At 39.6% G+C, this 27,020-nt stretch overlaps 1 protein-coding gene across 7 annotated transcripts in view; it reads left to right on the plus strand.

The window, feature by feature from the left end:
• The window catches only part of AKAP11 (A-kinase anchoring protein 11), a 45,812-nt gene extending 42,413 nt beyond the window's left edge, over nucleotides 1-3,399 (plus strand). For all 7 annotated transcript variants that reach the window (XM_029210087.1, XM_029210086.1, XM_029210085.1 and 4 more), the window contains one exon: nucleotides 2,257-3,399. In XM_029210087.1, the coding sequence (XP_029065920.1) occupies nucleotides 2,257-2,397 (141 nt within the window). In that variant the 3' untranslated portion in view covers nucleotides 2,398-3,399. The remainder of the gene's footprint in view (nucleotides 1-2,256) is intronic.
• Nucleotides 3,400-27,020: the final 23,621 nt, after the last annotated feature.

Below are 27,020 nucleotides of genomic sequence, written 5' to 3' on the forward strand. Positions count from 1 at the left end.
CGTTTAAACATTTAATAAGGGACAGTAGTTCACTTTGAGCATTTAATAGGGTTCTGATAATGGAACATTCAGGTTAGTTGCACTAATAGGATATTTTTGTTGATAACTTACTGTGTGCCAAGTACCTTACTTTTTTTATATAAATTTATTTATTTATATACTTATTTATTTTTGGCTGTGTTGGGTCTTTGTTGCTGCGCACGGGCTTTCTCTAGTTGCAGCGAGCGGGGGCTACTCTTCGTTGCGGTGTGCAGGCTTCTTGTTGCGGAGCATGGACTCTAGGCACGTGGGCTCAGTAGTTGTGGCTCACGGGCTCTAGAGCACAGGCTCAGTAGTTGAGGCGTATGGGCTTAGTTGTTCCGCGGCATGTGGGACCTTCCCAGACCAGGGATCGAACCCATGTCCCCTGCATTGGCAGGTAGATTCTTAATCGGTGTGCCACCAGGGAAGTCCCCAACTACCTTATCAGTCAAGATTTTTAGTTTACAATCTTAAGGTTTTTGTCCAAGAATTTTCCTTATCAGAACTTTGGTTTAATCTTACTATGTAATATAGAGTAGTCCAAAGAATAACCAATGTAAGATGATCAATAACAACAAAAAAGGAAGAATCAAGTTACTCCTGATTCCTGGTTCAGAATTTACAAAGATACTGTTGAAAGAAGTATGTGAAAAAGATATTATGTAAAATCTTTTTTTTGTTGTCTTTATTTATACTTCTTGGATTTTTCCAGTATAGATTTCTGTTTTGAGGCAGAAGGAGAAAATAAGACAGAAAGGGATGCTCAGGACGTGAATTGTCAAGGAGAGAGAATGGGTAGGGAAAGTATTAGAACTGACCTTAGGGAGGCAAACATTTTCAAGTTATTTAGTCTTGGATAAACTGAGGGCTAAGGAAGTCCTTAGGCAGAGCTGAGTGTAATGGTGCTGGGGTAAGGGAACCTCATCCCCACGTAACCTAAGAAAACATTCTTGCAGTTCCTCGAAAAGTTAAACACAGCGTTATCATATGACCCAGCAATTCTACTCCCAGGTATATACCCAAGAGGAATGAAAACATATGTCCATGGCAATGTTATAATCGGCCAAAAGTGGAAATATCCTAAATGTCCATTAACTGATGAATGGATGACTAAAATGTGGAATATCCATGCAGTGGAATGTTATCTGTCAGTAAAAAGGAATGAAGTAGAGACATGCTGTACCATGGAGGAAACTTGAAATCATTATGCTAAATGAAAGAAGCCAGGTCACAGAAGACCATATGTTTTATGATTCCATTAAAATGAAATGGCCAAAATACGCAAGTCTATCGACTGAAAGTAGATTAGTGATTGTCTAGAGTTGAGGGGGTTCGGAGGAGTGGGGAGCGATGATTAACAGGTAGGGCTTTCTTTTTGGTGTGATAAAAGTGTCCTAATATTGATTGTGATGATGTTGCATTCAACTCTGTGAATATAATGAAAACCATTGACTGGTATATTTTAAATGAGTGATTGTATGGTATGTGAATTATATTGCAGTAAAGCTATTTTTAACAAGGTTAAGCATATTTATATTACAAAAAATTAGTTTTTACAGAACTAAGTAGAAAAAAAATGAATGAAGACATGTTCTGATTGGTGGTGATAGTTTATTTAAACGTGCATTTATTTACTTTAAAAAAAATTGGGCTATAATTGATATATAACATCATATTAGTTTCAGGTGTACAACATGATTCGATATTGGTATATATTGCAAAATGATCACCACAGTATTTAATAGTTATTTACTTTTTTGGGTTTTTTTTTTTTTTTTTGAAACATTAACATTTCTTAACTTAGAAAGCCATGTTTCCGTTGAGGCTAGAGCGCGTATTCCAGGGAAAAAAACACACTATGTGTTGTGGAAGGAAAATCCACATCCTTTTATTAAACTTGACATTGTCTTTATTATTTTATGTTCCTAATTGAGGGTATGGCAGATGTATTTAGTTAGGTTAAGAATTTCCTGTAGAAATGTAGCCTCTGTACGCCCACACAGAGGGCGTATATCTGCTGGGTGAGGTTTGTGGGATTCTAGCTCCAGCAATCCCAAAGTGTCATTCTGTGGAGGAGAGTACTTATAAAAGCCAGGAAGGAAAACTGTTTAATTTGTGTAAAGAGTGGTGGTTTAGGGGAAAAGACCTTGTTCCAACTGGGAAACAGTATTTTACTGCGAACACCAGGATTCTTAGTTTTATCTGATGTTTGACTTAACCTTTCTTTCTTACTAGCTTTCAAGACGATTACAAGAAAAAGGCTGGAAAGTGGGAGACCTCCTGCAGGCTGTGCTTAAATACTATGAGGCGATGGAGAAGACGTCCAACGACGAGAGATCTGAGTCCCTGTTTGATTGGCTCTTGGAAAATGCATAGAACAAACTCCAGACCAGTATATTTTATTATTTCTTTTGAGAGAGGAAGGAACAGATAAAGATGCATAGGGTAAAATTTGAATAGTGAATATTAACATTTAAAGTGAATTGGGAGGAAGGTAAATATAGCTTTTTAAGTGCGTTGTGTCATCACATGGTATATATAGTTCAAACTTTTGTAATCTCTCAAATATTATCTTCGTTTATTCTTCTATACACATGTGTAGTGTGTTAAGACCCTAAGAACATGTATTTGAAGGCTTTCAGGGACATTCACTGACAGCATTCTTTTTGCATCCAAATAGTGCTGCTAGAATTTGCACTGAGGTGGCTGAGGGTGGGTGACAGGGATAGGGAGTTATATTTTGCTCCTTTGCAAGCAAATGGTATCCTGTTAATAACAAATCTCACGTCAAAAAATAGCATCGAGGCTAATTTTTTTTCTGACACCTTTTGTCCTATTTTTAAGGGTCAATTTTATTTTCATAGTTCGCCTATTTGTAGCTTTTTGAATCCCCCAAGTTATTTAATTTCTTAGAAACATGAGTAGTTTAGGTTTCTATAAATCATAAGTGGTAGTTTCCCCAGCCTTTCATCAAATGACATTATTTGCTAATGTTACCAATTGTTCTGGCATGAAAGCAAGTGTGTGTGTGTGTGTGTGTGTGTGTGTGTGTGTGTGTGCGCGCGCGCGCACGTGTGCGTAAAGGAGAACTTTACCTTGCTAGTGGTTGGTGCCCTCTTTTATTTTACTCTTCTCTTGTTAGAAACCCACTGTTAACATTAAAAAGGTGCTTTAAAATAAAATGTCTATAAAGATTGTGCAGTAAGAATTTTTATTTCTTATTCACTCTTTTGGGTCCCCAACTTATCCTATAAATGAAAATAAAGGTGCAAAACATGTTGACATTTTAAAACTTAATGTTAATTTGGAAATGCATTTAGAAGCCCAATAATTATTTCCACTGTTGGGATTTTGGAAAAAAAAAAACAACCCACTTTAGCAAAGATAAGCTTTTTCTAGAAAAAAATGGGACCCTCCCCTGAATCCCTTCCCCAGTAAAGTGTATCTGCACTGTTTTGTAAAGTCCTCTGATGCAGTCTTTCTGGGCTCTGCATTTTCTACTACTTGTCTTTAGTAACTGCGAGTTGACCTGCATAGAGGACCGGGATTGTGTTTTGTATGTGAGGGTATGTGTGTGTGAATTTTTGGTTCTTCCATTAGCAGATTTTGTAACCCTAGAGTAAATCATTTTTTGTGGGAAGCTTTGGTTTTGCTCTGTTACATTTTCTTTTTTCTTGAACACTGACTGTTCTGGAAGCTGCACAAAGTATAGAAGACATAGCACCCACCAGGGGACAAGGAATAAGGGCACTTACATTAATTTGAATTATAATTACAGTAGAGAAATTATTTTATTGCTTTTTAAGAAAAATACCAAACTCTATTTAAATATTTCAAGGTTACACTGTGTAAGCTTTGTTTTTTTCTCAATTTAAGATAAAGAAATAGAGCAGGCCTTAAAAATAAATTTTCCTGAAGTTTCTTCAGGTATTTTTTTAAGGTGGAGAAATGCAGGAAATGCATATAACCAGAATTGATTCTGTCTTTAGCTTCTCAGAACTTGATATGCAGCAGCACTGGACTGGGTTTTTTAAAGTTAGGAACCAGGTTGTTATGACATAGATTGATTGGTTATTAAGCTTAGATTGAATTTTTACAAGTGTATAACTATCAAGTTGTGTTTGTTGACTTCGATGTATGTACGGGTTTTATTAACAGCAAAACTGAGTTCTGAATTTCTTTTAAGCTAAAGTGACAATGTATTAGTTCTGTAAAACTTTCTGTACTTGAAAATGTTTGTTTATTTCTCTTATGGTAAGATTTTCCTCCTATCTTTGTTTTCTTTGCATTATCTGGAGCTGTGATGGATTCAGAATTCCCTTATTCAGCCACTGCGGACTGACAGACCAGTCCTTAGACACTAGCATGCATAGTACTAATCACAGTGGAACTCCACACTTCTGTCAGTTCAGTGCAGGGGTGTAGAGAAAAATATTAAGTGTTGGCAGATGTGAAAAGAAACGGGAGTTAAGCTTCCGTATATAGAGAGAAAACATTGGAGTTTATAACAGTATCTTTTAATCAAGAACAGTCTAAACTTACTTTGTTTAAAGGCACTTTGTGATTTTTCCAAAGACGTTGTAGATCTATTTGGTTGCTCAGCCTTCAGAACAGGTCTGTGTGTTGAGGACGACTCTGTCTTATTTTGTTAAAAATATACTTGGCATAAGTAGATTTGTTATGACAGTGTAATACTGCCATTCTGCACACTTTGGCCCTTATGAAATATGATATTCAGAACTGTTAAAGTTGTGTTGTGCTTTGGGTTGAATTCTCTGAATTATCAGTTTCAGAACCATCGAAGGATCTGTGGAAAGAAAGTGAAGGAGGCCTCTGACGGGGTTTTTAGAACATTGTTTCAGACTGAAATGGGGCACTTCTTTCATATTCTTCTTTTCCCAAGCCAAGATTAAATTACATTTATATTTTGGGTATTATTTTGATTTTGAAAATATTTCCTGATTTATACGAAAGGAATGACACGGAAGAAAATTACAGTATCTATTGGATGGTGTGACACAATTTAATGGAGTAATAAAATCTTTAAGAATATTCACTCAGTGAATATATGTGATAACATCTTCATATTTTGAAAACTGTTCCACTTACCCTTTCAGATATTTGATGTGAATTAATTCAATTCATAATACTTTCATTTTGCTTAAATAAAGGTTTTATTTTACTGGTAGGAGAAGTTAATTACTTAATTAAATGCACCAGGTATAAAGTGGAAGCTAGTTTACCCACGTGACTTTGATATCATGCACGTTCCCCAAGTGCAAAGTTTAACCTTGACTCATCGTCAGAGTCTAGATGCAGATGTCTTCTTAGTTAATTATTTAGCAAATATTATTCTTCCACAATTAAAGTGATCAATTTCCCATCAATCTATTGCTTTAAATTTTGTTTTTTCAAGGGAAACTTTCCACAGAATTTTAAAAAAGTAATGCATCCATCTTCAGGGTGTAGGGAAAATACTTTCCACTTAAAACCCTGTCCACCTGTCACCAGCACATGCAAGTTAGAGCTTCCGTGGGAATTATGAAATTGTACTAAAACGAAATGCATTTTTCCTCATTTTCATTGGAAGACCCTGCACACACTCACTCACTCACTGTATTCCTGTTCTGGAGATGCAGACACAGTGTTGGTCACTCTTGTCACTTTATTTATTTATTTATTTTTTTAAACCATCCATGTACATTCCTTTCACATGGGTAGAATTATAGTTCTGGAAGTCCCTTGTTTTGTTTTTGTTGAAATGTTTGAATACTATTTAATATCAGGTTTTAATATTTCTGGATTTACTACCTTTGGTTACTTGTGCAGTGTTAAAAGTAATTCACATTTTTGTTTAATATACCAGATATAGAGCAAAAGCAGCTTTGAGTAATTGTAGCTGTTTGTGTTGAATTACTACATTAAGATCTTGCATAACAGTAACTTTTTGTTTTCTTGCTTTTCAGTAATTTAATATGTTCATTTACCAAAATACGAACTAAAATTTTGTTTTAGCAGTGGCTCAGAATAAACATTTCAGAAATTACTTTTGTAATAATGTGCAATTAATTGTTCTTTTATCTTTTTCCAGTTGTTTAAGTCTGTGATCTTTCTCTCCCAACTAAGAATTCCCCAATAAACTTAAGAAATGCCTGGCCTTGGTTATCAATCTGTAGTATCTTGTTAACATACTCAGTATTGAACTAAAAAACAAAGGTATCGAAGTGGAATTGCTGTGATAGAAGGCACATTGAACAACCTCAGTGCTTCTAACATGGTTTTCAAGAAGAACGGAAGCTAGGAATATTTTTAATAGGACAGTGAATCCTGAGTTCTTATTCAGTTGCCTCTGAATGCTGACAGAATGACTTGGAAGGCTATTTGCCCAATTTGTTGTGGATTTTAGTGCAAAGTATCAATGGAATATTGTGATTGCCTTGAATGTGAGCATGTTAGGAAACTCTCTGGCCTGGATTGAGAGCTTCTTCCGTAGGATATAGAGATTAGACCTTTGTCATGCTATGTAGCATCAGGCACTTGAAAGTTAGGTGCCGGTTGTTTATTACTAATGGAATTTGACTCCATTGTAAGTATTTTAAGCCTAGGAATTAGAGAATGATTTTCTAGCTTTTCATGAATGTTTCAGAATGCTAGGAAATAATGATAGCATATAATGGCTTGGGTACGAGTGCCTCCCAGTCACCAAGAAAACAATTAAAAAAATGCTTTGCAACAGTAAGCAAGATTCCTTAGACTGTAATTCTAAAAAGGAAAAAGATTTCAAAAGGAGTGGGAAGTTGTGACAAATGGCATTTAAACAATTTTGCACATTGCAAATTGGGATGATTTGTGATCTGTGTTTTAGCTGGGATAGAGAGGGGGGTGAGGGACAGGGCTTGAAGAATTACCTCACATTTTTTAAAGTATGAAAGATGGAAGAAGTCACTCTTGGTGATACTATGCAAGAAGTAAAAAGCTGTGAGCCTTTTGCAGCATCGTTTACAGCAGGAACAATAAAGAGTGCAGGAAGGCTACTCCTTGGGAGTTGTGGTTGCATTTTTTTCTCCATCCTTCGTAGTTTTGTACAAAGGAACAAAGGAAAAAAAATTCCCCAATAAACTTCCTTCACAGGAGCACCCTAGTTTGTTTCCAGGGCAACCTGATCTGTGAAATTAGTACAACCGCTTTAGAAAATGATTATTACCTAGTTAAGTTGGACTTGTGTGTGCCCTATGACACAGCAATGTTAGATATAAACTCTAGAGAGAATCTTGCTTATGAGGACCAGGGGGCATGTACAGTATTTATCAACAGTATAAACTGTGATATGTTCATTCAGTGGAATTTTATACAATGGTGAAGAAGAATGATAGCCACATGCTTCAACACAGATGCACTGCAAAAACATAGCAAAAGAAGCAAGACAGAAAAATAAAAGAGTGAGTCCATCTACAGAAAGTTCAAAAACAGGCAAAACTGTATAGTTGACCCTCCATATTTGTGGGTTCTGTGTCCCCGGATTCAACCAACTGTAGATTGAAAATATTTTTTAAAAAATCCAAGAAGTTCCAAAAAGCAATCTTGAACTTGTCACGTGTTCACAACTATTTATATAACATTTGCATTGTGTTTACAATAATTTACATAGAATTTACATTGTATTAGGTATTGTAAGTGATGTAGAGATGATTTAAAGTATACAGGAGGATGAGCATAGGTTAAATGCAAATACTATGCTATGTTATTTTATATAAGGGACTTGAGCATCTGTAGATATTGTAGATCCACAGGGGTTCTGGAATCAATCCCCCGTGATGACTGTGTTATATTGTTATATATACATACATGCACATATGTATAAAAACATACATCCATTTATAGTCAAATATGTGTATAAAAATGTAAGGGAATAATTAATACAAAATTCCAGATAGTGAATTACCTGTGGAGATGGAGGCCAGGGAGAGGATGCAATAGAGCCTTCTAAGGTACCAGTAATGTTCTGTTTATGAGGGGTAGGTCCCTGGATGTTCAATTTATTGTTTTGCCGCAAATTATACACATTCTTTATATGACACTCTAAAATTTCACACTGAAAAAACTTCATTCAAATCAGATTACTCAACAGAATTTGTTCAAAGGGGCTGTGGGGTGTATTAATTAGGTGTTTTCTGAAATGTTTCCAAAAACAACTTTGAAGAAAAATGATGTTTAAGCACAACTGAAGATTAAGGGGAAAAACCAGTCAGAAAACTCTTCTGTGTATCCTGAATTGTCCCCTGGAAAACATACACATTACCTAGGTTTTCTGCTCGTCAGCCTTTTAGAGTTGGGGTGGGTGAGGGTGAGAGAGGAGACTGCTATCCACGGAGAGTCAAAGAGAAGTTATTGCCACGGCCTGTCTTATCTTTATGTCTGTGTTGAATCTCCTGGTCTGTATTCCTACATCTGGACTCCCACCCCACCTCCTGACACAGCTAGGTTATCCCCTCCTACCCTGGTGTTTTAACCAGAAGTGCCTGTTGCCCAGCAAAGCGACTGGATCTGAGGGAGAGGATGGAGGGAGGGGGGGCAGGGGAGGGAAGGAGATGGGGGGAGAGGAGGCTTTAAGCCAGAGCCAGAGCCATTAGCAGGAGTAAATGCCAGGAGATGAAAGGACACCATTTAGCCAGGGAATGCTGAAGAAGGGCACAGCTGTAGCATGGCCAGTGTGGTCCTCAGCCGGGAGTGGGGAAATGCTGATCTCCTGAGAAGCTGCCTTGTGATTCAGTGTGAAGAAACAGGAACTGAGATGCTTGAGCTCTGGATTAAGGCGGTCATGTTGGCAGCTTTCTCTCAACAGTGGTACCCATGAACGCCCCAGCCAGGCTGGACTGGTCATAGAGCTGCAGGGCTGGAGGCACAGTCCTTCGGCAGATATCCTGCAGCCTCTCCCACGGGGTTCACAGGTAACCAACCCTGGAGCATATAGCGTTTTATTACAACAAGAGGTAGTCTTTGGGAAGGGACCAGAGAAGCCCAAACTACCGGTCCAGAAACATGGATGATCCACTCTGCTCTCCCAAAGCTGCAATCTTACTTTGAGCCTCTAGGTGGTGCAGCAGCACAGTCTACCGCTTACAAAAAAGGCTAAAGAGAACTTTGCAAAATGCTTCCTGCGACACAGTTAGCCTGACTGCTTGAACCATATCTTAGTCTCTTGCGGGCATTCCTTGTTTCAAACAAGCTGGTTTTTAGGGTCTTGCTGGTCTCTCCACTTCCATCCCCGCTCAGAATCTGGATCATTTCCTCAATTCTTTGGTCACTTCTGCTCAGGTTCACCCCTCAGTTTCAGGGACCTGTCATCAAGGGCACCCCCTGGAAGTACCAGGCACACGGGAGAGATAAGTGCAAGGGGTTCCTCATGCAGTCACATCCTGCTCGGGTGAGCAGCCTGCAGACTGTCACCACCAGCATTCCTCGGGTGTTCAAGCCACCTTCTTCCTTCTTATTTTACCTGTTCCCACCTGCCTCCCCTCCAATACATCCTCGGTCACACCTCAGGAGCTTTTCTGGAATTTTCTGTTAGTATTTCACCATGTCCCTGCCATTTATAATTAGCTTTTATCCTAAGTGTACTCTAAATTTTACTCCAAATTCAGTCTCTGCTCAGTTTCACCTTATCAATATGGTTGTCCCTGACCTCGTGTGGGAAACAGCAACTACCTCCCAGCACTCTTTATCCCCTTACGTTGCTTTATTTTCCTTCTTAGCCCCTTTTCCACCTGAGATAAGTATATATTTGTTATCTTTTCATTCCCTAGAGAGGAAGCTCCCTGAGAACTGGGACTTGGCTGGCTTTGTTCTCTGTTGTGGCCTCAGCCCTAGAACAGTGTCTGGCATGTGGTGGGCACTTGGCAAATGTTTTTTGAATGAATGGGTGGATGGGTGGGTGGATGGATGGATAAGACAGATGGTTGGATGAATGGATAGAGAGTTCTGCCTTTCCCTAACAGACCAGTAGGAAAAGCAGTGTTCTGGGGGTTTGGAGCCTAGGGTTCTGGCTCCAGCTGAACCACTGGTGGACTTTGAACAAGTCACTGCATCTCCCAGGGTGGCCTGTTCCCTAATCTGTAACACGAGTGGGTTGGACTTCACGATCTGCATCCTGCCCTGGCAGTTTTTGGTTTTATGATTACGCTTCCCAAAGGTGCCGAGACTATAAGCCAGGTGACAGACAACATGCGTTCTTGGCAAGAAGCTGTTGCAATTAATAACTTGGCATCAAAAGATGCATTTATTTACATAGATAAACACATAATTGCTCCATAATACTTAAGCCTTTAAAAAACCATTTTCTTAAGAAACTCTTGTATTGGTCTTTGCTTATATTTCCATTTTGACCTCTGGCTCCATGTATTAATGATTCTGATTATTCTGACAAATAAAGGGATTTTTAAAAATAGTTATTGTTCTTCATTGGGGATCTTCCTGGGTTATTTCTTTCTTTCTTTCTTTCTTTTTTATAAGTTTATTTATTTATGGCTGCATTGGGTCTTCGTTGTTGGGTCTTCGTTGCTGCACGTGGGCTTTCTGTAGTTGCGACGAGTGGGGGCTACTCTTCGTTGTGGTGCGTGGGCTTCTCATTGCAGTGGCTTCTCTTGTTGCAGAGACCGGGCTCTAGGCACGCAGGCTTCAGTAGTTCTGGCACGCAGGCTCAATAGTTGTGGCTCGCGGGCTCCAGAGCGCAGGCTCAGTAGTTGTGGCGCACGGGCTTAGTCGCTCCGTGGCATGTGGGCTCCTCCTGGACCAGGGCTCGAACCCGTGTCCCCTGCATTGGCGAGCAGACTCCCAACCACTGCGCCACCAGGGAAGCCCTGGGTTATTTCTTTTAATTAGTAATTTATGATTATTTAAAGGGTTGAGAATATTCTATAGCAGACACACCTACAGGTTCCTCACTTTAGAAAATTAGTAACATTATTTTCAAAAAGATATCATGCTTCTAGTGTACTTCCAACAAGGTAAGTAGGTTTTGAAATAAAATAATAATAATTAAAAAACTGTTACCTTCGAAAAAGAATGATCACCATATACCATGATTTTCCTCTTGCTATTTGGTTGTGATTGTTTTGTAGGATTGGCAGGTGTCTGGTATCTAGAAAACCTTCAAGTATTTTTTTGAGTGAATGGTCAGTGGCATGTGAGAGAAAAAACTCATCCTGAGATATAGGTAGAACTTCGTGAAGGTAGTTCTCTCTTTCTTTTCTGAGGGTGGAAATCTAAATGAGCTTGGGGGCAAAAGGAAAGATTTTCCTAAGTCCTCAGTTTTAAAAGTTTACTCTTCTCTAGAATAAGGAAAGAAAAACAAGAACAAAACTTGATACCTGTGGTAAGTAGAATAGTGACCCCTCAAGCCCATGTCCTTATCCCCAGAAACTGTGACTATGTTACCTCACGTGGCAAAAGGGAGTTGGAAGATGTGATAAAGTTGATAGAGGGACATTATCTTGGATTATCCAGGTGGGCCAATTTAATCTTCTTAAATTGGGAGAGTCTTTCCCAGCAGTAGTCAGGGGAGGATGTGATTAGAGAGAGAGAGTTGGAGACATATGACATTGTTGGCTTTGAAGATGGAGGAAGGGGCCGAGAGCCAGTGAGTGCAGGAAGCTTCTAGAAGCTGGAAAAGGCAAGGAAATGGCTTCTCCCTTAGAGTCTCCAAAAGAAATGCAGCCCTGATGACACTTTGATTTTAGCCTAGTGAGACCCAAGTCAACTTCTGATCTGCAGAACCGTGAGACAGCGAAATTTGGGTTGTGTGAAGCCACTAAATTTGTAGTAATTTGTTACAGCAGCAATAGGAGAATAATACATTACCTTCTGGTTTGAACAAATGCTTCGAGCTCCCCAGAGTAAAAAAAGAGAGGCCAGGCCAGGGATCTAGAGCTGTGCTCTACAATACAGTAGCCACTAGCCACTTAAAAGGGGGCTGCTCCAAATTCAGCTGTGCACTAAGTGGAGAATATACATAGATTTCAAAGATTCAGTATGGAAAAAAAATCTTAATAATCATTTATTCTTATTGATTAGGTGTTGATACTATTTTGGATATACTGATTTAAATTTTAAAATTATTCAAAAGTATTTCACCTGTTTTTTTTTAACTTAAAAAAATGTGACTATTAGAAAATTTAAGCTACATGCATGGCTTGCATTTGTGACTCACACTGTACTTCTACTGATCAGCTCTGCTATAGAGTATCACCGAAGGATAAGAGATGGTCATTTCCATGGCGGACAGTTCTCCAACTAAGTGGTGAACTGTGACATTCAGGTATAGGTTTCCAAGAGGACAGGTCAGGCTTCCTTGCAACTTCCTGTACTGGACTTCCTGTAAGAGAAGGTGCCGTGTGGGTCTTTACACCCTGAGCACCTAGCAGGGCGGCTGGCACACGCTGAGACTGTTTGCAGAGCATGCACAGATGCTGCTGACCCTAGAAGGTGCTTTGACCAGGCACAACAGGACGGTATATTTGCCTTGAACAATTGTCCTGAAGGAACTAGACACTGTGGTCTAACAGAAAACAAGATGCAACAAACAGGTCTTTTCCCTTTTGGCCAGTATTTGTTGCCCTACCTTACCCATCCTGGATGGGGTCTGTTAGCATTTCCAGGAAAGAAAGATGTCAAAAAGAGAAACCAAAAGGCAGCCTCAGTTGTCTGAGCCCAAATACCAAGAAGCATTCCATATAGTGATTTCTGCTCAGCCTATTTCTTATCTCTGTGGCAACTCCTCAGTAATGCAGAGACAAGTGGCTTGAGCCACTTTGACTCGGGAGACAAACGCTTCATTTGAAATTTTGGTTCTCCCCTGATGTGCCCCATGATCAATCTAGTTCCCTGTAGTTCCCTTCATCGTGCTTGCCTAAAGAGACAAATGTGTACATTGATCAGTACCGAGTGCTGTGAGAATTAATTAGTGACTCTGATTAGAAGCATTCCTTAAATCTCAGGAATAACTGGTGTCAGAAACAAATTATCTGGGAACAGGATGGGGGATTCTGATCGGTTGCTTTGCTGCAACCCTAACTTTGGCATTTGCAGAATCTTTTGGGGTTCTGAAGCTGTTAGAGGTCCAAAATGCCATATTTGAAAGCATCCACCATGGTAAATTGAAGCTAAATGTCGCTGGGTTTTTTTTTTTCCCTGTACAATGTCATTTGCTTAACTCAGATGAACTTTGTGCCATTAGAAATGGGGAAATACAATTGATTTTAATGCCATTTGAGTCTGTTTTGTGGTCTTGTGGACGGAAATATCCTGGTTACTTGGTTCAGATGATTCATGTAGTAGAGCAGTCTGGGGAATAAACTTTATCTTGTCCTTGTCTTTATTTTTGTTTTCTATATGGAAACTCATCATTTGAGGCTGGCAACGTGGATTTGGACTAAACTTCTTCAATGAATTTTTTTCCATGGTTCTCTATTTCAGACCCCAACTCTCCAACTCTAGGCTGTTTTCCAAAAGCAAACGCACTCACAAGCCCTCTGAAAGACCGCTGGCCTGTCAGATATTCCAGTTAGCTCTCCTCTGAGGTTGGTTAGGCTCGGAATTCTTTGCCTTTTAGTCAGAACAGAGAGTGTTACAACTTATTCCCAGGAGTGAGAAAGCAAGTCAGTCATGAAAACGTTGTCGGGGGAGACTGTTGCTGGTACACAGGACAAGCCCATTAGTCTGATCCCCATGCTGGGGCATGGGATGGGTGACCAGTGATAAAGTGCTGATGGCCAGGTAATTGAAGAAGGTGTGTGTTCATATTCATTGCCCCTGCTCACAGGGCTGTCTTCAGCAAAGAGTATGGCTGGTCTGGTTAAATACACACACCACACACACACACACACACACACACACACGAGTTATGTTTTTCCTGATGCTTCAAGAAAGTCTGTAAGTTAAGACAAATGAGATGGGCTGGGAGTAACTGACCATCTGTCAATATGAAAATGTCATATTCACAGGAAATGAATAACATGCCCAGCAAAACAAACCAGCCTATATAAATGAAGAGATCAAGGCATTAACTATCCACAGAGAAAATAACAGAGACACAATCCAACGGATCCATAGTAGACCCTAGCAACCTATTCCAATGTTACAGGTAAGATTTCTAATAGCCATATATGTTTATCCTCTTCAACTAAACAATTTTAATAGTCCCAAGGCTTCTATTTAAAGTTGAAGACCATTCATTAGTTAAAATTATATTTCTTTTAATTGACCAAATATAGAGTAAATATCCTAGGGCTTTGGAGAATACCATTAGACCACGTACAACTAAGCACCAGTTGGTCAAGCCTTGAAGATGTGCACAGAATACCCTCTCTCCTGGTCCCTCCCTGGTGAACCAATAGCTTTTGTCCACGTAATGTTATGTTCAGTTTGAGCGCTGCTGGAAGCGATGTCTTTTATTTTTCCTTTTATTTTCTTCATTTTCCTAGCTCTCAGAGCTGGAGGACACAGGACAGTGTGTTATCACCATCAGAGTTTAAAGCTTATCTTTGTGAATGTGATCGTACTTGGGGGTTGTCAAAACCTGAGGAAACGTGGCCTCTGGTGAATGGCCATGGGATAATAGGACAATGTTTTCAGGGTGGCCGGGCACTGGGAACACCACTCAAGGGCCAGACAGGCATGAGCTGGTCATGTTCAACCTTGGAGCCTCTGGCACTCAAGTGTGGAGGGAAGTAGACATTTTGTTGGCCATTTGTTTCTCTGCTCAAATATATCTGGAAGGTAGCCTTCTAAAAGACAGCACCAAAAACTTATATAACTGTGCCTGGACTTCTAATGGGTGGAGCAGTTCTCAGAGCTTTCTGAGATCCTCTTTCTGGGTTCTAATCCTCAAATTTGGCTTAAATACAATTTTCCATTTATTTCATAAATAAATAAAAGGCAACACAGGCATCTGCCGTGGCATCACCTGCCCCAGGTAGAGGTGAGTCTTGCACCAGACCTACTGAATCATAGCCCCTCGGGATGGGGTGCCTAGGATTCCTAATTTCTCGAAATAAACTTTTAATTTTCGAATAGTTTTAGATTTACAGAGAAGTTGCAAAGATAGCACAGAGAGTTCCCATTTACACCACACCCAGTTTTCTTTATTAATATCTTACACTAATGTGGTACACGTGCTACAGTGAATGAACCAATATTGATACGTGATTATTAACTAAAGTCCACATTTTGTTCACATTGTGCCCTTTTTCCATAACAGGATACCCCATTACATTTGACTGTCAGGTAAATGTCTCCTTAGGCTTCTCTTGGCTGTGACAGTTTCTCAGACTTTCCTTGTTTCTGATAACCTTTCAGAGTTTTGAGGAGTCCTGGAGAGTATTTCACAGACCGTCTCTCAGTTGGGATCTGTTTGATGCTTTGCTCATGGCTTGACTGACGCTATGGGTTTGGGGAAGGAAGACCACAGAGGTAAACTGCTCTTCCCATCACATCCCATCAGGGGTTCCTACTATCAACATGACTCACTCTTGATGTTTACCTTGATCATCTGGCTGAGATGCTTTTGACAGTTTTCTCCACTGTAAAGTTATTCTTTTTTCCTACCTTTTCATACTGTATTTTTTGCAAGGTAGTCATTGTGGGTAACCCACACTTAAGGAGTGGGGAGTTATATATAGTCTACCTCCTTGGTGGGGGAGTAGCATTGGAGATTCTCCTGCATGGTAAGTTTGTCTGTTCTCCCTCCTTTATCTATTCAATCACTTATTTATATCAGTATGGACTCATGGATGTTGGGATATAATCCAATACCAGTTTGTTAATCAAATTACTCCAGCTTTGTCCATTGGGAACTCTTTAAGTTGACTCCTGTATCACTTTGATGTATCCCCATTGTTGTGGTTTTGTGGATGCACTTCTGGGACTTTCTGCCACTAAAGGATGTTCCAAGAATCCACATTTAAAATTTATTTTATTTTATTTTTACTGAAGTATAGTTAATTTACAGTGTTGTGTTAGTTTCAGGTGTACAGCACAGCGACTCAGTTATATGTATGTATATAAGTATGTGTGTGTGTATATATATATATCCACATTTAACATCTTTTTAACATCTTTGAGTATAATTGCTTTACAATGGTGTGTTAGTTTCTGCTTTATAACAAAGTGAATCAGTTATACATATACATATGTTCCAATATCTCCTCCCTCTTGCGTTTCCCTCCCTCCCACCCTCCCTATCCCACCCCTCTAGGTGGTCACAGAGCACCGAGCTGATCTCCCTGTGCTATGTGGCTGCTTCCCACTAGCTATCTATTTTACATTTGGTAGTGTAAATATGTCTATGCCACTCTCTCACTTTGTCCCAGCTTACCCTTCCCCCTCCCCGTGTCCTCAATATATCCACATTTTTAATAGGCACCAACACACTCTAAAATTCAACATTTATCATTTCCAGCCATGGAAACCAGAAATTTCCAAATGGCCTGCTTATTGATGAATGTGGGACCAGGCAGTTAAAAAAAAAAGTTACAGAATAATTTGTGTCTTCAAAATCTCTCTAAGTTTATTCTGTAACATACAAAGCCAGGGTATGTAGAGAGAGGCACATATTCAAATCCAATCAAGAGACTAGGAAACACCTGAGACATCATCAGTGAAGTGTTTTCCTGGGAGTCGCAGGGCTTCTGGGCAACGGGCACATCTGAGCTATCTAAGTCCCTAGCAAAGAGGATCTGGAGCCATCTCAGCTGCTTCCTTGGGACTTGCTGGTGACTTCCCTGAGCGAGGGTCAGAGAAGACCCATGGACAGCAAAGCTGAGGGTTGGCTGTGGGGTTGGGCTGGGTGTCCTTCAGAGAAGGGTTGTACAGGGAAGGCCTGGATTGTAGGAACGGGAAGAAAGTGGCTCGTGTTTGCACAGGATACTGAGGGTGTGTCTGTGTGTGTGTGTCCGCGCAGACTTGCAGAGGGTAAACACTTCTTCTGTCTTCCTTGATCACAGCCATCTACCCTTTATAACTGGATTAGACCAAGAGCTTGTTACTGAAGCACGTGCATGCTGTGTCAACGCACTGAGTCCATGGGGGCACATCTAGTGCCCATTTCCGGATCTTGTTGAACAGTGATGATGAAAACGCAGCCACAGTACCCAGAACCACTCCGGCATGGAGGCAACTGGCTCCCGCTTTTCCTGGCTCTTCCTTGGTTTCCATAGTTGCCTTGGTTCCTCTGCCATTGCCGAACACCTGTTTACCTTTTCAGAATGCCTCTGGCAGTGTTTCTAATTAGTGATAACAACAAATTACATATACTCCTAGACATCACGGCATTTTTTTTTTTTTTTTTTTGCGGTACGCGGGCCTCTCACCGCTGTGGCCTGTCCCGTTGCGGAGCACAGGCTCCGGACGCGCAGGCTCAGCGGCCATGGCTCACGGGCCCAGCCGCTCCGCGGCATGTGGGATCTTCCCGGACCGGGGCACGAACCCGTGTCCCCTGCATCGGCAGGCGGTCTCTCAACCACTGCGCCACCAGGGAAGCCCCAATCATCACAGCATTTTTAAGCTGCTGAATGTCTGGTCTCCCGGCCAGGAATCACTAGTTATTATTATGTGTAGCCCCACATTATCCATTTTGATGATTCTTCTCCTCTCTACCCCGTGTCACTCTTCCTGCCCCCATTGTCCTCCTTCCAACACATATATCCTCTCTCGATTCTGCGGAAGGCGTGTAAGGACTCTCTCCAGGTAATCTTCCCCTGGCGGGGTACCTTGTCTGCAGCAACTATCTTCCAGGTACGATTCTTGGCACACTCTGTAGCATTCTGGAAGCACTTGTGGTGTCTTTTTTTTTTTTTTTTTTTAGCTCTTTAGCCTCTGTTCATTATTTTTATTGGGGATTGCGGGTGGTGTGTTTTGTCTCACAGGGCTTTTTTCCATCTGTTGCTGGGCTTGAGTTTATGGCAAAGATTCATTTGAAATGGGCTTTCTCTCTCTCTCTTTTTTTTTTTTTCATTTGAGGCATGAGTGCAGATGGGCTGTGCTTTTAGTTCCCTTGCTGCCACCTGGGAGGAATTTGTCATTTCATTCCTAAAGTAAAGAAGAAAAAACAAACACATCTGAAATAATCTGATGCCAGTGTGTGCCAACCAACTTCAACAACTCCAGTACAGCAGTTCTAACAACTTGTGTGATTATCTATGTCTAGAAAGATCCATCAGTGGGAAGACTTCCTTCGAGTTTCCACTCAAGGTCTGTAATAAAGACAATAAAAGTAATGTTAACAGCAGCAATAAAAATGTTCATTGAATGCTGTCTAGTTTGATAAAAACCCTTTCACCTAGTTCAGCTTTCACAATAATAGCTTTATGAGGTAGATATACCACCCCATTTTATGCCTGAGGAAACTGATGTTGAAGAGTGTTTTTTTTTTCTCCTTTAATCTCATACAGCTCCTAAAAGTGTATAAGGATAATTTGGCTGGAGAATCTACGTAAATAAACCAAGCAACCGACTTACAAGAGGGCTGGTGTCAAATGGATGGAGACACAAATAAGGAAGAAAGAGCCTCAAGTATCTTTCTGGATTGAACAAAGCATTTGGCAGAGCTGGGGTCTTACCTCTAGGATGGCGACCCAGGGTTCCTGCACAGGATCTGCCTCTTTGCCTGTTTCTCCTGGGCCCTCCCTCCCTCCTGGCCTCAGGCTGCTCTGTACTGCCTGCCAGTTCCTCTCCAGATCTACCCCCCACAGAGGAGGTACTTTCCTGTCTGCTCCCCAAGGAAGCTCCTCTGGGCTTCCAGCCACCCAGCACTGACCTTGCAGTCACCTCCTTCATTCTCTTCCTCTGGGAGGTCTCAGTGGGGTTCTGCACTAACCCCTCACCCATTTCTTCTTCCCAAACTGTCAGAGAGCATCTAGAGTGCTACTCAACTGCTAAGCATTAAACGCTGAGACCTGACTCTCGGGTCTTAGCCTGCAGTGGTTGCCAAGGCTCGTGGGCTGGCTTGGTCCATCATCAAAGCGTCTTTTCTTCCTCATGGGCAATTAGGAGCACACCCAGAGGCAGAGCGTGGTGCAGGCGTTTCTTTAAGGGGCGGTCCTCTCGAGGTTTCTTTGAACGAAGGAAGCTGACCTTGCACAGGCTTCCAGGAGCCCCCTTCCCTCTTGACCTTTTGCCCACTTGCCCTTTCTACCTCTCTCCTTCAGGGTTCTGCTTCACCCTGTAGTGAGGGTGGCTTCTCTTCTTGTTTAGATGTGGATGAGCTCTGTTAACTCTGGATCCTTAACATACTTCAGAGCCAAGTACCCATAAGATAAAACAACAGCAACCACCAAAACTCCTCTTGCTAATATCAAGTTGATATGTATTATGCCAAGACCTTCCCACCCAGAACACACACAATGCAAAATCTGGGGTGAGGTTGAGAGGGTGGGGGTGAGCAGAAGGTCACTTATGCCATTAGCAATTCCCCAGTAGCCTGGAGGATTCCCAGGTCTATCTAGTTTTGGAGCCAGCATTATATACGTCCCCCTAAAGCAGGACACATGTGCCCATCACCTCTGTTTCTTTCAAAGCACGTGTTTCCTTTGGCAGCAAGTCCCTGCTTCTCACACGAAGGGCCCCTCCATCTCCTTGGAGCAGAGCAAAGATGACTTAACATCCCAGAGCCCAGGGCTGACTGCTCATACTTCCCGCCTTTCCACCTGCCCCAGGTTTTCTTAATGACTCATGCCATTCCCTGTATGCCATTCCTTGGGAACCTTCATTGAATCGTTATTCAAATATTGTGCCAGACAGTGTGAGGATGGTAGTGCCAATAATGGAAATGTTTTGTTCTTGCTCTTCTGAGACCCACATTGCAAAGGGGAGGGAGCTGGTGGATAGGCATTTTCATAATCTACATCTCCTTCGCATTATTGATTAGTGTTTGCACTTCTAGTAAACAAAGTGTTAAGAAAGCTCCAGAGGAGGGAAAGGGGAGCTTTGATGTAAACGATCAGGAGAGTTTTCTTGTGGGAGGTGGGATGTGTTCATGACCTTGAAGGATGTCTAGGACTGTGGCTGGCAGGAATACGGTTGAAAGAGTGGTTTGGGCACAGCAGAGCACAGGAGTGGGCCATATATGGCTTGTCCTCAGGGATCCTGAGAAGATCCACATGATTACTTCTGTGTGGCGCTTGTGGAGAGACATGGGAAAAGGCCTGGGAAGGGATATAGGAGTGACACGGTAAGGCCTTCCACGGTGGAGGAGAGTTTTCCCAGTTATCCCAGTGATAACAATAGAGAAAGTACTTTATATATACATTAGAAATAGTCTACATCTTTTCATGGGGAAGACAGTTATCATTCACCACTATACTGTCACTTCCAGTTTTGAACTTTTTAGAGGATATGGAAAAAAATATGCAAGTACCCTTGAGCCTGTGTGGAATTTTTTTTCCCCTGAAAATAATTTATTTTATTTAAGTCTGTTTTGACTTTATAAATGGCTTTATGCCTTTTATTTTTGTTCTGTGCTTGTAGCCTGTATGTTTTGGGCTTAAGAATGCAGGCTTGGGGGCCAATCTTCCGGGGTTTAAATCTCAGCTCTGTTGCATCCCAGAGGTGTGATGATGGGCAGTTACTTAACTCCCCTGTTTCTTACTTTCTTTATCTGTAAAATGGAGATTATAATAGTATGTACCTTTCAGGGTTATTGTGAGGATTAGATGAAATTATACATGTAAAACTCTTACTGCCTGGCACAGTGTAAACAATAAGTTTCCACTATCGTTATTATGATTTTGAAAACGAAATGAATTATTCATATTGGTCTTAAAAGAACTGAAAGAGTAATGCATATGCATGGTGAAGCAACAACCACAGTAAGAAGGGTACTAGCACCCTTTGCTAGTACCAGAGGGTGAAGAGTCAATGAAACTCCCACCCCCAGCTCCCAAATGCCTCCCCAGCCTGAGACAGTGTCTGTTACGTTTCTCGGGTATCCTTCCAGAATCAGTCTGAGTTTCTAGAACATGTATATGTACATGCCTCCCTCTCTCTGAATCTAAAATAAATGTGTGTATGTGTGTGTGTACATACACACACATACATATATGTATTGTTTTGCACCTTATAGTTTCAGACTATTGCATATCTTAGCGACCATTCTCTATCTGCAATATGGACCTATATAATTCTTTTAAAGGACAACATAGTATTTCATATATATATATATGTCAATTATATCTCAGTCAAGCTGAGGGAAAAAGGAACATATGGAATCTTTCCAGGGTTGGGGGAATTAGGAATAAAGCTGCTATAAGTACTTGTATGCAGGTTTTTAGATAAACATGTTTCCTTTTGTTCGGGGTAAATATTGTACACTGGCCATAGAGTAAGTATATGTTTAACTTTATAAGAAATTTCCAAACTGTTTTCCGGAGTGGCTAAGAATTTGAGTTGTTTCACATCTGCGGTAGCAATTGGTATTGTTTGTGTGTTTGTTTTCTCATTTAGCCATTCTGTTGTGTAGGGGTATCTTAATGTTTAAATTTGCACTTTAATTTGTTGTTGAAAATCTTTCCATATGCTAACTTACCATCAATATATCTTCTTTGGTGAAGAGTCAATTCAAATATTTCCTCAAATTTTATCGGGCCATTATTTTTCTTATGCTGAAATTTGAGAATTCTTTACATATTCTGGATACAAGTCTTTGTTGGACATGAAATTTGCAAAATTTTTTCCTGGTTTGTAGCTGTCCTTTCATATATACATAAATTCAGTCCCTTATAAATGTAATATTAAGATTACTTCCAGTCTTTGTATTACAAGCAACGTTCCAATGATCATTTTAATGCATCTTCATTCTGATGGATGTTATCAAGTTGTAAATTAGGAAGCAAATTCTTCCCTGTTTTCCCATAAACTCTACATTTTTCACTCCTGCTTGGTGAGTTGGATTTACTTTGGGGGATATGATGTGATGTGAAGCGTTGTGTTCAGCTTCCAGCTAGTATATGGAAAAGCAGAAGTTACCACATGGAAGGTACTAGAAAAAGTTTTTGAGTGAAAAAAATCTCTCCAATGGAATATTATTACCCTTAAAATGTTTTTTTTGAAAACAATTTGTTATATTAAGCACAAAAAGCAAAATACACATTTTTATTGGTTATTACTGAACGTGTTGCTTTCTTAAGATACTTTAAAACGAATCCATGAGGTAAAAAAAAAGACAAGGAAGAAACATCTGTGTATGAATAGGTAAATATTTCAAAATTTTCCATTAATCAAAAAACTTCCATAATCTTTCAAGTTTTATGGAGTGAACATATGTTATTTCATCATGAAAAAAGGGAATAATAAGGCATTTTTTAATTTATAATTTTTTAAATTTATAATTGCTTTACAATGGTGTGTTAGTTTCTGTTTTATAACAAAGTGAATCAGCTATACATATACATATATCCCCATATCTCCTCCCTCTTGCATCTCCCTCCCGCCCTCCTTGTCCCACCCCTCTAGGTGGTCACAAAGCACCGAGCTGATCTCCCTGTGCTACGCGGCTGCTTCCCACTAGCTATCTGTTTTATATTTGGTAGTGTATATATGTTCTTGCCACTCTCTCACTTCGTCCCAGCTTACCCGTGCCCCTCCCCGTGTCCTCAAGTCCATTCTCTACATCTGTGTCTTTATTCCTGTCCTGCCCGTATGCTGTTCTAAACCATTATTATTATTATTATTATTATTTTTTAGATTCCATATATATGTGTTAGCATATGGTATTTGTTTTTCTCTTTCTGACTTACTTCACTCTGTATGACAGACTCTAGGTCCATCCACATCACTACAAATAACTCAATTTCATTTCTTTTTATGGCTGAGTAATATTCCATTGTATATATGTGCCACATCTTCTTTATCCATTCATCTGTCGACGGACACTTAGGTTAATTCCATGTCCTGTATATTGTAAATAGAGCTGCAATGAACATTGTGGTACATGTCTCTTGTTGAATTATGGTTTTCTCAGTGTGTATGCCCAGTAGTGGGATTGCTGGGCCGTATGGTAGTTCTATTTTTAGTTTTTCAAGGAACCTCCATACTGTTCTCCATAGTGGCTGTATCAATTTACATTCCTGCCAACAGTGCAAGAGGGTTCCCTTTTCTCCACACCCTCTCCAGCATTTATTGTTTGTAGATTTTTTGATGATGGCCATTCTGACTGGTGTGAGGTGACACCTCATAGTAGTTTTGATTTTCATTTCTCTAATAATTAGTGATGTTGAACATCTGTTCAAGTGTTGGTTGGCAATCTGTATATCGTCTTTGGAGAAATGTCTATTTAGGTCTTCTGCCCAGTTTTGGATTGGGTTCTTTGTTTTTTTGATATTGAGCTGCTTTTAAATTTTGGAGATTAATCCTTTGTCAGTTGTTTCATTGGCAAATATTTTCTCCCATTGTGAGGGTTCTCTTTTTGTCTTGTTAATGGTTTCCTTTGCTGTGCAAAAGCTTTTAAGTTTCATTAGGTCCCATTTGTTTACTTTTGTTTTTATTTCCATTTTTCTAGAAGGTGGGTCGAAAAGAATCTTGCTGTGATTTACGTTATAGAGTGTTCTGCCTATGTTTACCTCTAAGAGTTTTATAGTATCTGGCCTTACTTTTAGGTCTTTAATCCACTTTGAGTTTACTTTTGTTTATGATGTTAGGGAGTGTTCTAATTTCATTCCTTTACATGTAGCTGTCCAGTTTTCCCAGCACCACTTATTGAAGAGGCTGTCTTTTCTCCATTGTATATTCTGCCTCCTTGATCAAAAATAAGGTAACCATATGTGCGTGGGTTTATCTCTGGGCTTTCTATCCTGTTCCATTGATATATATTTCTGTTTTTGTACCAGTACCATACTGTCTTGATTACTGTAGCTTTGTAGTATAGTCTGAAGTCCAGGACCCTGATTCCTCCAGTTCCGTTTTTCTTTCTCAAGATTGCTTTGGCTATTTGGGGTCTTTTGTGTTTCCATACAAATTGTGAAATTTTTTTGTTCTAGTTCTGTGAAAAATTGGTAGTTTGATAGGGATTGCATTGAATCTGTAGATTGCTTTTGGTAGTATAGTCATTTTCACAATGTTGATTCTTCCAATCCAAGAACATGGTAGCTTTCTCCATCTGTTGGTATCATCTTTAATTTCTTTCATCAGTGACTTATACTTTTCTGCATAAAGGTCTTTTGTCTCCTTAGATAGGTTTATTCCTAGATATTTTATTCTTTTTGTTGCAATGGTAAATGGGAGTGTTTTCTTAATATCACTTTCAGATTTTTTATCATTAGTGTATAGGAATGCAAGAGATTTCTGTGCATTAATTTTGTATCCTGATACTCTACCAAATTCATTGATTAGCTCTAGTAGTTTTCTGGTAGCATCTTTAGGATTCTCTATGTATAGTATCATGTCATCTGCAAACACTGACAGCTTTACTTCCTCTTTTCGGGTTTGGATTCCTTTTGTTTCTTTTTCTTCTCTGACTGCTGTGGCTAAAACTTCCAAAACTATGCTGAATAATAGTGGTAAGAGTGGACATCCTTGTCTTTTTCCTGATTTTAGTGGAAATGGTTTCAGTTTTTCACCATTGAGAACAATATTGGCTGTGGGTTTGTCGTATATGGCCTTCATTATGTTGAGGTAAGTTCCCTCTATGCCTACTTTATGGAGGGTTTTTATCATAAATCGGTGTTGAATTTTGCCAAAAGCTTTTTCTACACTTATTGAGATGACCATGGTTTTTCTCCCTCAATTTGTTAATATGGTGTATCACATGGATTGATTTGCGTACACTGAGGAATCCTTGCATTCCTGGGATAAAGCCCACTTGATCATGGTGTATGATCCTTTTAATGTGCTGTTGGATTCTGTTTGCTAGTATTTTGTTGAGGATTTTTGAGTCTATGTTCATCAGTGATATTGGCCTGTAGGTTTCTTTCTTTGTGACATCTTTGTCTAGTTTTGGTATCGGGGTGATGGTGGCCTTGTAGAATGAGTTTGGGAGTGTTCCTCCCTCTGCTATATTTTGGAAGAGTTTGAGAAGGATAGGTGTTAGCTCTTCTCTAAATCTTTGATAGAATTCACCTGTGAAGCCATCTGGCCTGCACTTTTGTTTGTTGGAAGATTTTTAATCTCAGTCTCAATTTCAGTGCTTGTGATTGGTCTGTTTATATTTTCTAATTCTTCCTGGTTCAGTCTCAGAAGGTTGTGCTGTTCTAAGAATTTGTCCATTTCTTCCATGTTGTCCATTTTATTGGCATAGGGTTGTTTGTGGTAATCTCTCATGGTCCTTTGTATTTCTGCAGTGTCAGTTGTTACTTCTCCTTTTCATTTCTAATTCTATTGATTTGAGTCTTCTCCATTTTTTTACTTTATGAGTCTGGCTAATGGTTTATCAATTTTGTTTATCTTCTCAAAGAACCACCTTTTAGTTTTATTGATCTTTGCTATTGTATCCTTCATTTCTTTTTCATTTATTTCTGCTCTGATATTTATGATTTCTTTCCTTCTGCTAACTTTGCAGTTTTTTTGTTCATCTTTCTCTAATTGCTTTAGGTGTAAGGTTAGGTTGTTTATTTGAGATGCTTCATTTTTCTTGAGGTAGGACTGTATTGCTATAAACTTCCCTCTTAGAACTGCTTTTGCTGCATCCCATAGGTTTTGGGTCATCGTGTTTTCATTGTCATTTGTTTCTAGGTATTTTTTTATTTTCTCTTTGATTTTTTCAGTGATCTCTTGGTTATTTAGTAATGTATTGTTTAGGCTCCATGTGTTTGTATTTTTTACAGATTTTCTCCTGTAATTGATATCTAGTCTCATAGCATTGTGGTTGGAAAAGATACTTGATATGATGTCAATTTTCTTAAATTTTCCAAGGCTTGATTTGTGACCCAAGATACGATCTATCCTGGAGAATGTTCCATGAGCACTTGAGAAGGAAGTGTATTCTGTTGTTTTTGGATGGAATGCCCTATAAATATCAATTAAGTCCATCTTGTTTAATGTATCATTTAAAGCTTGTGTTTCCGTATTTATTTTCTTTTTGGATGATCTGTCCATTGGTGAAAGTGTGGTGTTAAATTCTCCTACTATGTTTATGTTATTGTCGATTTCCCCCTTTATGGCTGCTAGCATTTGCCTTATGTACTGAGGTCCTCCTATGTTGGGTGCATAAATATTTACAGTTGTTTTATCTCCTTCTTGGATTGATTCATTGATCATTATGTAGTGTCCTTCTTTGTCTCTTGTAATAGTCTTTATTTTAAAGTCTGTTTTGTCTGATATGAGAATTGCTACTCCAGCTTTCTTTTGATTTCCATTTGCGTGGAATATCTTTTTCCATCCCCTCACTTTCAGTCTGTATGTGCCCCTAGATATGAAGTGGGTCTCTTATAGACAGCATATATACGGGTCTTGTTTTTGTAGCCATTCAGCCAGTCTGTCTTTGGTGGGAACATTTAATCCGTGTACATTTAAGGTAATTATCAATATGTGTGTCCCTATTACCATTTTCTTCATTGTTTTGGGTTTGTTATCGTAGGTCTTTTCCTTCTCTTGTGTTTCCTGCCTAGAGAAGTTCCTTAGCCTTTCTTGTAAAGCTGGTTTGGCGGTACTGAATTCTCTTAACTTTTGCTTCTCTGTAAATATTTTAATTTCTCCATCAAATCTGAATGAGATCCTTGCTGGGTAGAGCAATATTTGTTGTAAGTTTTTCCATTTCATCACTTAAAATATGTCCTGCCTGTCCCTTTTGGCTTGCAGAGTTTCTGCTGAAAGATCAGCTGTTAACCTTATGGGGATTCCCCTGTATGTTGTTGTTTTTTCCTTGCTGCTTTTAATATTTTTTCTTTTTATTTAATTTTTGATAGTTTGATTAATATGTGTCTTGGCGTGTTTCTCCTTAGATTTATCCTGGGATTCTCTGCACTTCCTGGACTTGATTGGCTATTTCCTTTCCCATATTAGGGAAGTTTTCAACTATA

The sequence above is a fragment of the Monodon monoceros genome, unplaced genomic scaffold (assembly GCF_005190385.1).
Source record: "Monodon monoceros isolate NGI ecotype Baffin Bay Population unplaced genomic scaffold, NGI_Narwhal_1 Super_Scaffold_8, whole genome shotgun sequence".
NCBI classification, from domain to species: Eukaryota; Metazoa; Chordata; class Mammalia; order Artiodactyla; family Monodontidae; genus Monodon; species Monodon monoceros.